Source organism: Scomber scombrus, chromosome 9 (assembly GCF_963691925.1).
Source record: "Scomber scombrus chromosome 9, fScoSco1.1, whole genome shotgun sequence".
Lineage (NCBI taxonomy): Eukaryota > Metazoa > Chordata > Actinopteri > Scombriformes > Scombridae > Scomber > Scomber scombrus.
Genome location: NC_084978.1, coordinates 5580117 through 5593005, shown reverse-complemented (window position 1 = coordinate 5593005; position 12889 = coordinate 5580117). Strand labels below are relative to the sequence as shown.

General features: G+C 37.8%; 1 protein-coding gene across 2 annotated transcripts; it reads right to left on the bottom strand.

Annotated features, from left to right (window-relative positions):
• Positions 1 to 2770: 2770 nt before the first annotated feature.
• On the bottom strand, positions 2771 to 12817 carry leprotl1 (leptin receptor overlapping transcript like 1). 2 transcript variants are annotated; one of them, XM_062425543.1, is made up of 5 exons: positions 12745 to 12817; positions 11744 to 11819; positions 9080 to 9266; positions 5975 to 6087; positions 2771 to 3098 (listed from the first exon to the last, which is right to left on the bottom strand). In XM_062425543.1, exons 1-5 carry the CDS (start codon positions 12758 to 12760, stop codon positions 3038 to 3040), a joined length of 453 nt encoding a protein of 150 aa, XP_062281527.1. In that variant the 5' UTR covers positions 12761 to 12817; the 3' UTR covers positions 2771 to 3037. The 2 variants fall into 2 exon arrangements, with proteins under 2 accessions (XP_062281527.1, XP_062281528.1); XM_062425544.1 differs by lacking the exon at positions 2771 to 3098 and having other exon boundaries at positions 5315 to 6087.
• Positions 12818 to 12889: the final 72 nt, after the last annotated feature.

Below are 12889 nucleotides of genomic sequence, written 5' to 3'. Positions count from 1 at the left end.
CTTTTGCACATCAGCATGAAAAAATACAGAGAGAATAATATCAGTTAACACGAGACTGAAACAGTAGTGCAGCTCTACAATGTAAATGTGTAACTTCAGTCATAAAGATTAAAGTCTTGACCTCCATGGTTTACCTTTGTCATGTGCCAGACGGTTGCATTTGGCGGTCAGATACTGGATCTGACTGTAGTCTTCTTCCCGGTGCACTTGGAAAAACCTCCTCATGCTCATCTGTGTTTGAAGTGTTGCTGCTGCTGCTGCTGCTGCTCTCTTTCTCTCAGTCTAAAACTTCCTCCACTTTCCCATGATCCTTAGAGCAGGACAGGTGTGTCTCCCGTATGGTCAGATAGGACATACAGCGTGCACGGCTGCTGCTGCAATGTTTAACCCCCACCCTCCCCATCCCCCCTTTTCTGTCTGTGTTGAGGAAGACTTGTATCTTGAGCGCACCTTTACAGAGGGCAAGTTTAAGCATTAATCTGAGCTGCTGTTTTCATAACACTGAGGCGAGGCATGCTGCGGGTGTGTGTGTGTGAGTGTGTGTTCAGGCTTGATGTGTTTTGTTGCCATTTGGCCCAATATAAAAAGGATAATAGCTACTTGTTTCGTGCACAAATTAAAGGTTGCATCTGATGTTATATGCAAATAAAGTTAGAAAATGTTCCCCTCGAAGCAATAAGAGCTGCAAGACAGAGCTCTAATATGCAGGTCGGGCATGTTGTGTCTAGCACGCTGGTATCTTAATAGCAGCACCCTCGGGTTAATACTTTTATACTATGTGATTGCATGTGACATTTAATAGAGGAAAATACCAATGGCAGGTAATAAGATATTGTAATTTGTGTAAGTATTGTGTATCAGCTTTTTATATGCACAATATGTAGTTTGAGACTGGTTGAAGAAAACAGGGCAGTTTCTGGACATCTACTGTTACACCTGAGGGGATTTTTTTTATTATATTGTGACAATGTTCTGTGTGCAGGACTCCTCGGCTTCTCCCTGCAGGATCCTGGTTGGGTGGGGGGGTCGGGTCATCAAGGAGATTCAGCTCACCTGGACTGATTAACTGCCCTCTCTCCCCTGACTTTTGTTGTTTAGTCTTTAGTTTAATTCTCCTTTAATTATGTACAATAATCTTTTTTTTAGCTACAACTTCTGTGTAGTCTGACCTGATTTGCCCAACCTTGACCCAGGATTTTCTTTTGTGTGAAGCACTTTGGATCAACTGTGTTGGGTTTAAAGTGCTGTATAAATAAAGTTGAAGGTTGAAAGTTGAAGGGTTTAGATAGACATCTAAACCTCAATTTAATCCACAGTAGCCCTGTAGAGGTGTGGCTCACCTATCAATCACCAAAATGGGTGCAAACCAACCGCTCTGCACGTATCATCATCATTTGCTGGCGGTCATATAATTAATGATGTGACAGCGAGTGTCAGCCTGCTTTCTCTTCTTAGGTTCTTAGTGCATTGTGAGTAGCAGATCTTTTAATGCACAGATTGTGCAGATGTCAATGTGTCAAACTTTTAAATGTGGAGATGGCATCTTAAGTTAATGACTAAAGATATCTATCTTCCTCTCTGGTGCCCTTCCAGCTGATGGCAACTTCAAAACTTAATCCTACTTTTGCTCATTTCTCATGATACAGTGCTTACATTTACTGAAAGAAGTCTCATTCATGTAACCCATGACTCTGTTATTTTTCTGTTATTAATAGTTATAAATCGAGAAGATTGTGCAGCCTTGGTGGATGTATGGGAGTGTTTTGCAGTCCTACATGTTTATTTACTCACTTAATAACTCTTGACTTTGTGAATAAATTTGTCACAGAGCTTCCTCTGACAATAGGTCAGATTTGAAAAGCTCCTGACCCGAGTTACCTTTAAAATATTCCCACTCTTGCAGGCGTTACTGCAGGTTTCTATAAAGGTGAAGCTGATCACTCACTTTTCACTCTTTCAAACTTTATTTACTGAGCTCAAAAGTGTTAAGCTGATGAAAAGTGTCAAACACAGCCATGAACAGTTCATGGCACTTTGCACGCTGCTGTGATGTGTTTGCGATCATATTTCCTGCCAGCAGAGGGAGACAAACCAAAAGTATTCGCCTTTTGGGAAAACCTTCATTCATTACTTTCAACTACTTAAGTTATTAGTTTAATTGTGCTATTATATATTAGTTTTTAATGTAAAGGTGATTTCCAGTCCAGTTATTTTCATCTTTTTAACCCCTAATAAGCAATCCTCCAATAAAATAAAACCTTTTCTTTAAAAACCTGTGAATTAGGTTTTCTAAATTATTTGGTTTAAAATAATGAGGTGTTGATTGTCCTTTTTATTCCTCCTGTGTTATATTTAGTGATCGTTTTGAGTTCTGTTTCATGTTTGGTCGCTTGCAGTAGAAATATTCAGACCTGTTTACCTTTAGCACACTTAATAGTGCTAAACATAAAATTCAAAATGGATTAAATGCACATTTAATGTACTTTAAATTAATTCTAAAACCTAATCAAGAGTGTAAAAGGTGAAGGGGTCTGACTATGCAAAATAATATGTATCTAAAATGAAAATATCCACTAAATTGGTGATGTCACTACATGTGTATCAAGTTCACCAACCTTCAATAAGTTTATGTATAAAACTCGTCACACTCGACATGATGAGATGTTGATGAAGACCAACTGACAGGAAAACATCAGATAAACTAACTTCCTGTGATAGTTTCGTAAACCAGAGGCATCGGTAGTCATTCAAAGGAGAGGATGTTCAAAAATGGCGTTTATTTAAAAAAAACAAAAACAAACAAAAAAAGAAAAAGAAAAAAACCCACCATGCTGACTTCTGCCTCTTGAACACATAAAAGTTGTAGATAGAAAATGGCATTGGACATTTGACATGAAGCATTCTATAAAATAAATAAATACAACATCCTCTCAGATCTGTGAGAAAGAAAAAAAAAAGACAAAAAAAAAAAAGTAACATCTCTCTTAAAACAGAAACGCAGAGGAGAACCCATCTCACAGCTACACACCAGATACTGTCACATTGGGGAGGAAGGTGGTGGTGAGGAGTAGGAGGGTGGTGAAGGTGATAAGATCGGACTATGAAACAGAAAGTCAGAAAACATTTCACAAGTTTAGCTTCAAATCCATACAGACGTTCACACAATATGGAGTTACCCTGCTTGTCATACAATAGACAGGCTTACAGATCACCACCAGTGGCTATATCTACTGTTACTAGCATGTTCAGATAGATTCAAAGTGGTGTTACACAATAAGAATAATAATAAGTATAATAATAATAATATGCAAAACATTATGTCAGTAGTTTTGAACAGTAGCTTGCTTATTAAATATGTTTTGTTTCTCTTTTTTTTTAACTGAGACTTAAAAAGCTGCCATCATCATGGTGCTTTTAATACAATCAATGCTTTCACTGAGGCTGTGATCTCTGGAAGAGTCAGTTCACAGATAAATGAGACGATGTGTAGAGCAACAACCCAGATGTTAGTAAAAAAAGATTTTAGCCGTGGGTTCCCTCATCAGATTTGAGGCTAAAGGAAAAGTTCAAATCAATCATAATACATGTAATCAAGAGCTGCAACGATTCGTTTTTAGCTATTAAATTAATCGCTAACTATTTTTCATTTGGGGCCTTTTTTTAATCAAATTTCAAAATGTCCTAATTCTCTGATTCCAGCTTCTCAAATGTGAATATTTTCTGGTTTCTTTTGTCCTTTGTGGCAGTAAACTGAATATCTTTGGATTGTGGATTGTTAGTCGGGGACAAAACAATGTTTAAGGAAGTAATTTTGTGCTTTTGGCGACATTTTACAGACCAAACAACTGTGCAAAGCTTAATCGATGGTATAAGATTAATGGTAAGAGGTTTTGACCATAATGTGGTTGAGTGTTTGAAAGAGTGATGTTTCCTTCTCAGATTTTTCTTATTTGTGGAGTTTTTAAGAGGTCTGAGGGTGTAAAAGTATTCATTATTTCATTTTCTGTGACAAATATCAGATTAAAATCACCTGCTGACCCTTCAAATGTCTTTAAGGACTCCTTGGACATCACTGCTTTAAAGTATTGGAAATTTACTGTGTGGAAACCCATTGTTGGAAGTGAATTCTGGGTTGGCCTATGATCATTATTCATGAAATGATTGGGGCAAAAAAACAAATTACAATAGAAAAATCACAATGTTCATCTTCCAGAGAGCACATGTTCAAACTGAACCTTCCACAGAAAAAAAATAAAATAATCAACATCGCAACAAAGGAAAACGCTCACATCCTCCACTCAACACACCAGTGCAGCGACCAGGCAGCAGATGCTTAATTCCTTGTTTAGCTACAGCTAATGCAGTTTAACACGACAGCAGCAGGACTGGGGAGAGCTGCACCTGACTCTACTGCAGGCCCATCTCATCCCAGAGCTGCTACAACAAAACCAACCTATGATTTCCTTCACGTAGTCCGGATATAAACTGTAATATTTTTTAAATCCTGGAAATGCTGGTGTGAAGAAATGCGACGGCGTGTGGGCCAAAACGTTGGACCGACTGTGCTTCTAGAGAGAGAGAGAAAATGTAACACTAATACTGAGAGTAATCGCTGGATTCTTTTACTTGGAAGGGGTCACATTTAAAAGCTTAAGTGCTGTTAGTGTCTGAGCAGGCCTTGGTTATATATAAGTAGCCCAGGTCTTAGCTTGGCCGCATTTCCAACAAGGCTGCTTGTCCTCAAAGGCTAATCCTACGCTAGCTGGCGTCTACTGCAGGCTTTTCATGCTTTCTTGACCCTGACCAGGCGAGGCTAACCCCACGCTTACAGTGAGGTAAGAGCTATCGTATGCACACACAGACAGAAAGAAGAAGAAGAGGAGAACACGGTGAATAAGCAGCCTGCATCCGGCTGTCACCTGAGAAATCACAGAGTCAGTTTAATTTGATCTCTTGCGGTGACGGTCAGGATGTTTAGAGTGAAACCTCTCCTGCAGGATTCAGCGCTCGCATGCCGATCCTGAAAAACGTCTACTTGTTTTGTGGTGATGAGAAACGGAAAAGACGAAAAAATATGATTTAAATCCTATGTAACAGAGTTTTAAATATGTGTGTGTATGTGTGTGTGTGTGTGTGTGTGGGGGGGGGGGGGGGGGGGGGGTGGCAGTAACAGCCCGACTCTTTCATATATACACACACACTGATAATTTAGACTGGTTCACAGCTTACGCATTGTAACACTAAACAAGCAGAAAGCGGATAAAAATCTGCATTCATCAGCTGAATTTTCACCTTTTTCTGTGACATAAAAAATCACACCATTTCTGTCTTTGTGACAAATCCAGAACAGCTGTTTCTCATCGTGAGCGGTGAAATCTGAGCTCATATTGTGCAGATTTTTCAATCAGTTTCCTGCTTATTTACACTTGACACAGCAGCACTTAGGCCGGAAATGGGACACCCATCTGTGATCTTACATAGAAGGGAAAAAAAGATAATTTTCTCTCTTTTCAGAGTAAATGGAGAAAGAAGGACGTCAGACAAACCCTGACATCGTCCTTTTTGGTTCAGATTAAATCTTGTTAGACATTCAATTGGATTTTTTTTTACAGATAACACACGAGCAGATTTCATCCTGACAGTGGGCACACAGATGGGAGAAAACTCACAACATAAAAGTCGAGAGAGTAACAGTTAAAATGAGGAAGAATCCAACTGAAAGTCAGCATGTTCCTTCCATCGTGTGTCAGTTCAGTATAATGCAGGCGGTAAAAAAAAAAAAAAGACAAAAAGAAACAAAAAGTATTGCACTGGTTTGGTGTGAGTCTATGGATGGGAGGTCATCATATAAATAACAACAACAAGAACCAAACAGTAATACCAATAATAATAATAATTATAATTATAATAATAATAATCGTAACCCTAATAAAAACAGTTCAGACTAAGGTCCCACTCCCTCTGCTGCTTTTACCACTGCTGCCAACTGAAGTCGTCGTTGGATCCGAAGACGAGGAAGAAGCCCAGGATAGTCCCGAAGATGACTACGTTACCCGTTAGCACGAGCGCGCACGCCCCCCAGGCGATCTGTGAACCAAGCGCATCAATAATTCAGGTTAACAAATGCTGCACAGTGGAATATTGAGGCCAAGATCTAGCGGGTGTCAACAGTTTCCACAGTTTGTGTATTGAGGACACGCGGCAGGAAGAGACTCAAACAGCAGCTGTCAGACAAATGAGGAACAAATGCTGCAGTTAGTGCATCTGTCTGCTCCTCTCAAGGGTAGAAAAACACTTATTTATACAAGTTTAGAATTATTTTGCTGATTATTTCTTTATTTCTGTATCATTTGTCAGATTATCTTCTGCTGGACTTTTAAGTGCATCTGTTGGAGAGGCAGCACTTTTAAAGTGGGACATTTCAAGCTTTTTGTATTTTTCTGTCATTTTGATGCTGTTATAATGTCAGAGGTCCATTTTAAAAGTTACAAAACCTGAGGTGAATGATTTATTATTTTTTCTCCCTTATTATTCATTTATTTTACTCTATTTTATCTTATTTATTAGTTTTATGTTGTTATGTAACTAATGAGTTGTTTGCTGTGGCCACAACTGACATGAGATGAGGGGAGGGATAGTGGGATTCACGCTGGTGTTTTCTTTCCCTCTAATGCAGATGCTGTGATGTAATGTAAAGTTGATATACTTTTCTGTACTGTCTGCAAAAACTGAATAAAAAAACTTGAGGTGAATGTAAATAAAAATACCAAATAAGAAGTGCTGCAGTTTGTACATCTCTCTGCTCCTCTTAAGGATAGAAAAACACATATTTAAAATAAGTTTATGATTATTTTGCTGATTATTTCTTATAATGGCTTTGAATGTTAGATTAGCTGAATTCCATTTTCAAGATTTCCTTCATTTTCATTTTTTCATGATGCACTTCCATACATAAGAAAACAAAATATTGATTCCCTTCAAAGACAAAAAAGAAAAAAAATGTCTAAATCTTCCTAAATGAATGGACCTGAATAAAAGTTTTCAGGTTTTAATGATTTAAAATAGTCATAATTGAACAAACATTCACCTCAGATTATCTGCTGCTGGACTTTTGACTGTTTCTACAGCAAGAGTTACACCTGTTGGAGAGGCAATGTGAAGCCTCTGGAACCAAAATCCTCAATTAAGCTCCTTTAAAGGGGGACATATGAAGCTTTTTGTGTTTTCTGTCATTCATATACTGTTATAATGTCAGATGTCTATGATAAACATTGTGAAAGTTACAAAACTTGAGGTGAATGTATATAAAAATGCTTCCTGTAAGAAGAAAGCACTACAAATGCTACATTTACAGTGTTTGTTTTTTTTACTTTCTCTACAAGATGATGTCAGCTGGTCAATGCGTGTCTATAAAGAGCCGTCTGTAATTTGTTGGAGGGTTTTCATATTGTCCATTCTCATATTTTGGATCAGATTTTGGCTCAATCCTGTACGGATGTATCGGAGACATTTCTGTTTCATGTAAGAAAAAGCTTTCTGAAGCCAACCAATCAGAGCAGAACGGGCTCATCAGGAGGGGAGGAGACAGGAGCTCAACTGATGCTTCATAAAGGCTCATTATAAGATAAATAAAGTGTTTTCTGGGCTGTAAATAATGCAAATATATTCCACTAGAGGCCCACATTAAAATTACAGACCTGGAAATGTGCATCATACACCCCCTTTAAACTATTTTGGCAATATTGACACATTATCACCTTGTAATGTTATTATGGTAAGTATATTAGCAAATAGTAACTTAATTACACATCCAGCAGATACAGAGCAACATCTGACAACTCTTCAGGTAAATATCTGAGTATAAAGTTAATAAATGCTCCACTATGATCACCAGCCAGTCTCTATCTTTCTCTGCCCGTTTGATGCTGAAGGTAGTGAGAGTAGCAGATTTATCAGAGGAGGACATGAGGTTGATAAGAGACCTTTTATAGTTAAGTTGTTAAAGAACAAATCAATGAACCGAAGATCCTAAAAACTCTCCATAGAGCTGGAGGAGAGGAGCAGAGGAGGAGAGGAGGAGACGTGGGTGAAAATCATCAGTGGGTTTATCATTGTACTGAAAACCTTTCACATCACACAGAGTGCAGCTTAAATTACACCTGACTATTTGTCAAATGCTCTTATATTTTTGCAACACTAGCTTCAGATACTGTCCTATAATTAATTTAGATTCATTGTATTACTAACAAAATGAAAAAAAAAAATTCTACCTTGAATTAATAGAAAGATTTAAACTAAATATGAATTATGTCTGTGTTTAGATAGAAACTAAATTTCATTCACATTTATCTTGGAAAGATATGGAAAACTTAGTAAATGGGAAAAATGGGTACCAATTTTTTTAAATGTTTTTTATGATAATTTAAGGTAGATTTTACATACACAAATCGAAATAGTCTGACTCAAAAACCCTGTTTTAATTTGATTTGTTGTTGAAATGAAGCATATAGCAGCTTAATTCAACATGTAAAAAAACAACAACAAAAAACCTTTTAACAAATATATATATTTATTTATTAACAAAAAAAGTATAACCATTTTATTTGAACTTTGAAAGGATTTTAAAATGAATGGACTTTCTTTTTTCTTTTGTATGACAGTTGTGTACCTCTGTTATAAATTATTATTATTTTACATGAAAGTTGTGTCCCTCCTTGTTGTAAATAAAGAAAGCTTATTTAAAAAAAAGATGATAATCTAGATTCTGGTGAATGCAGGATGTTTGGGTGGGACACGAGAAGAAGAGAGACAGTTAGAAATGGGTGTGATCGACCAGAACAAACAGAAAGTGAAACACTTATTTTTAGATGTGTTGAGATGAAACATGACAGTTTAAAAAAGGTGTGTGTGTGCTGGTTTTAATGTATGTAAGCTTTCTAACAGCAATGGAGGTGGATGAAGTGAGATTTGCAGTAAATGTATGATACAGCTTGTAAAAAAAAACACCTGTCTTGTTTCATTATGTTTTCACACTTGAAGCATCACTTTCTCCCTGCAGTAAGAAGCTACTGTGACTTACTACGTCGGCTCTTGCGAAGACGATGGGCAGGCCGAAGGCTGAAATGACGATGCCCGTCGTCAGGAAGATGGCCAGCTCTTTGCAGGCATTACTGGCCGAGTCTGTGTCGTCGACCACCCTCCGCGAGATGCAGTACGGGATGGGAGAGAGGATGTAGAAGAAGAGGAGGAACAAAGGCCAGTATTTGCTGCAGAGAGAGAGAGAGACAGAGACATAGAGAGAGAGAGACAGAGAGAGAGAGAGACAGAGAGACAGAGACATAGAGAGAGAGAGACAGATGTAAGGGATATGTTCCCTCATGCTGGGAGGATGAAAGGATGCAGTCGAGGGAATTCAAGGACGAAGGAATCATTAATGCTCTATCTTCCAGGTGTGTTTTTATTTTTGGGTCAGTGACAAATAAGGGTTGGCAAGATGAGCAATTCAAAAATATCTTAAAACATTGTCGTAAAAGCAGCATCAGGTTTGTTCAAATGTACATTCTGTATTTTTGTTGGTTTTATATAATTTAAAATGACATTTGCATCATTTTTTAACCAAAAGTAAAACTGAATGCTCCTGAAAATGTCAAATGGTGTAACCACAAAATAATGATAAATATTAAACATTTTTAATTTTAGACTATACATTCTACTGGACATTAAATTGGTCTTAATAACAACTTTAACCAATAATAAAAAATGTAAGATGTAACAACTTAAGAAGACTTAGATATGTTTTAAAAATATTCAAGATAAACTAACTATAATAAATATTAAATGAACTACTTTCTAAATCACCTCAAATATATGTTTTGACGATTTCTTGACACTTACTGGCAACATTTATACATTTGTGATGAGCTTAAAATCAACCAATAATATCAGTCAGGCTCTGCTATTATCTAGCACTCATTGATTTTCTCTTCCGCTACTTTCTGCTCATCTTTTTAGTGCCATGATAACATCTGAAGGTAAAATAAGATTAGAGTACAAGAACCGGATCTTATGTTCAATCAACTTTAAAGTGCAGAGATGACCAGGCTGTCTTTTAAAGCAGTCTCGTGGACACATTTGAATACCTCCTCTATATTAGATCCCAATTCTCCTTCATTAGAACATTACAGATACAAGACTGAAGGTGTGTCCTGCTTCACTCCCTGATCTGGTATTCCTGTATTGAAGAGGGTGCACGTGTCCCAAATCTGGTTTTGAGTTCAGCTGACATCGTGTTTAAATGGTGAATATTGCAAATCGGTGTGTGGCGCTGTCTTTTGATTCAGTCTCTCTAAATTAGATCCCAATATATCACATATGCTTTTATACCACAAAAAAAATTACCCTGAGAGATAGAAAATGGGTCCTGCTTCACTATCTGATCTAGTAGTCCTGTATTTACGATGGTGTATGTGCACAAATCTAGTTTTGATCTTCATTATCTCAGTTGATATTGTGTTTAAATGGTGCATATTGTACCGTAAGTAACGATGTGTATTTCAAATTAGCACACTACAAATTACCATAAAATAAACGTGGGGCAATGCAAGATGAGGAACAACTGGAGGACATAAGGACAAAAGAGAAGAGTACTGAAATGTAATATCCAGTAAGATGCAAAAACAGTCTTTGGCTCTTTTATGGTGGCACCTAGACATTCCTCTGTGTTAATATGTGCTTAAATAAAGAAAAATTGCATTCATTTTCATGTTTTTATTCAAAATCAAACTCAAATGCGATTGGGACAGTCAGCATATGAGCTTTTTCCTGGTTTGGTTAAACATTGTGAAAAACAGGAAGATGAATATCATGATTGCTCTGTATGTTCATATAAAACAGCATTTTCGAAACAACTTTAACCACATTTTGTTGCATATTTTGCTATTATTTACTTATCTTTGACACTAAGAACCACAAAGAAGCCATGTCACATCAACCACCCAATTGTATCTTCCTGTTTCATGTTGTATTTCTGTAATTGATCCTATTATGTACACACAAGATCTAATGCATGTCTGCACATTCTGGCAGAGGGATCCCTCCTCTGTTGCTCTTCTTGAGGTTTGCTCCATTTTTTCCCCCATTAAAAAGAAAAAAATCCTGTATTTAAGTGGGTGCATGTGTCCAAATCTAGTTTTGATCTTCACTATTTCAACTGATATTGTGTTTCCATGGTGCATATTGCAAATTAGCTCAGCACAAATTGCCACAAAATAAGCGTGGGGCCATGCAATATTATGAATCCATTATAATTGTATCATCCTGTTCCATATTGTATTTCTGTAATTTATCCTTCTTGGTCTATTATGTGCACACAAGCTCTAGTGCATGTCTGCCCATCCTCCTCTGTGGCTCTTCTTGAGGTTTCTTCCATTTTTTTCCCTGTTAAAAGGTTTTTTAAGGGAGTTTTTCCCTTATTCACCACCTGAGGATAATTTGTGATTTGTGATATTGAGCTGTACAAATAAAATAGACTTGACTTTGATTGCAGGTCAGTATTAAAGAGACCCAGCAGCTCATTTTTTACCCAAGAAGCCCCAAAATAAATGAATCCAGTCATGCATTCACGCCCGAATTTAGAGCTGTAAACCTGTGATGGGATCACCTCAGGTACACCAGAGTGCCAAGTGTGATCACTTCACTCACACACACACAGAGGATGGTGTGGTGATGATGGTGGTTTACTTACTCATACACAGGGAGGGCACATCCTAGCATGAGGAACATGAGGCCGATTGCCCCTCCGAAAGACAAGCTGATGAGAGCTGCAAGAGAGACAGAAGAGAGGGGAGGATCAGCATGGACCACTGTGTGTGTGTGTGTGTGTGTGTGTGTGTGTGTGTGTGTGTGTGTGTGTGTGTGTGTGTGTGTGTGTAAGTATGTTTATGTGTGTGTGTGTGTGTGTGTGTGTGTGTGTGTGTGTGTGTGTGTGTGAGTGTGTCTGTCTGTGTTTGTGTGAGTGTATGTGTGTGTGTGTATCCAGAGCCCCTAAACAATGTGATCATAGCAGCAGCAGCAGCGTGTGTGTGCGTGTGTGTATGTATGTATGTATGTATGTGTGTGTGCGTGTGTGTATGTGTGTGTGTGTGTGTGTGTGCGTGTGTGTGTGTGTGTGTGTGTGTGTGTGTGCGTGTGTGTGGGCCCCTGACTATTGTGGCTACCATGTGATGAATCAGCTGATTTCACGTGTTAACATTAACAGTTTACATTAGCAAACTAAGCCTCGCTGTACTATTACTTTAAAGGGCTTATTTTAAGTGCAGTCATCAAAGTGGGCAGCTCAGTTTCAACCATCACAACATCTCAATTAGCTGCTGTGTAATAAGTCAAGTTAAGCTGCAGCTAGCATTATTATATAAATATATATTACCGCTTACTATGGCGTTATAAAGCTACAGAAAAGGGAGTGTCATTAAATACAGCATCATAACACACATATTCATGCCTACAGTGAACTACCAGATTAACACCAGTGTGTATTTAATTGGGGGTTTAGCTTTTTGGAGCTAATGCTAACAGTGTTGGCCCTGTGCGGCTCCACTTCTTCATCCTTAGCTAGCTGATGATGATGATGATAATGATGATGATAAACGCATCCATCACATATTACCCCGATTATATTTTAATAGTGTCGCGATTTTTTTATTTTGGTTGCTTAAAAGAAGGATATTAAAAGTTCAATTCGCTTACCTTTAATCCCGGCCATTTCTGCTGGACAGCAGCTCGAAACACAGCTATGGTGAATGACAACAGCCCCCCTCCTAACCTGCCTGCTCTGCTGCCTTCACGGGGCCAGAAGAAAAATAGGAAATATACAATATATACTCAGCCACCA

Excerpts from the sequence above, each read along its gene's own strand:
- leprotl1 (XM_062425543.1), bottom strand. Across the intron at positions 9,267-11,743 it reads TGTGCCCTCCCTGTGTATGA|CAAATACTGGCCTTTGTTCC; the intron begins GTAAGTAAACCA and ends CTCTCTCTGCAG. Across the intron at positions 6,088-9,079 it reads TCTTCGCAAGAGCCGACGTA|ATCGCCTGGGGGGCGTGCGC; the intron begins GTAAGTCACAGT and ends CTTGGTTCACAG.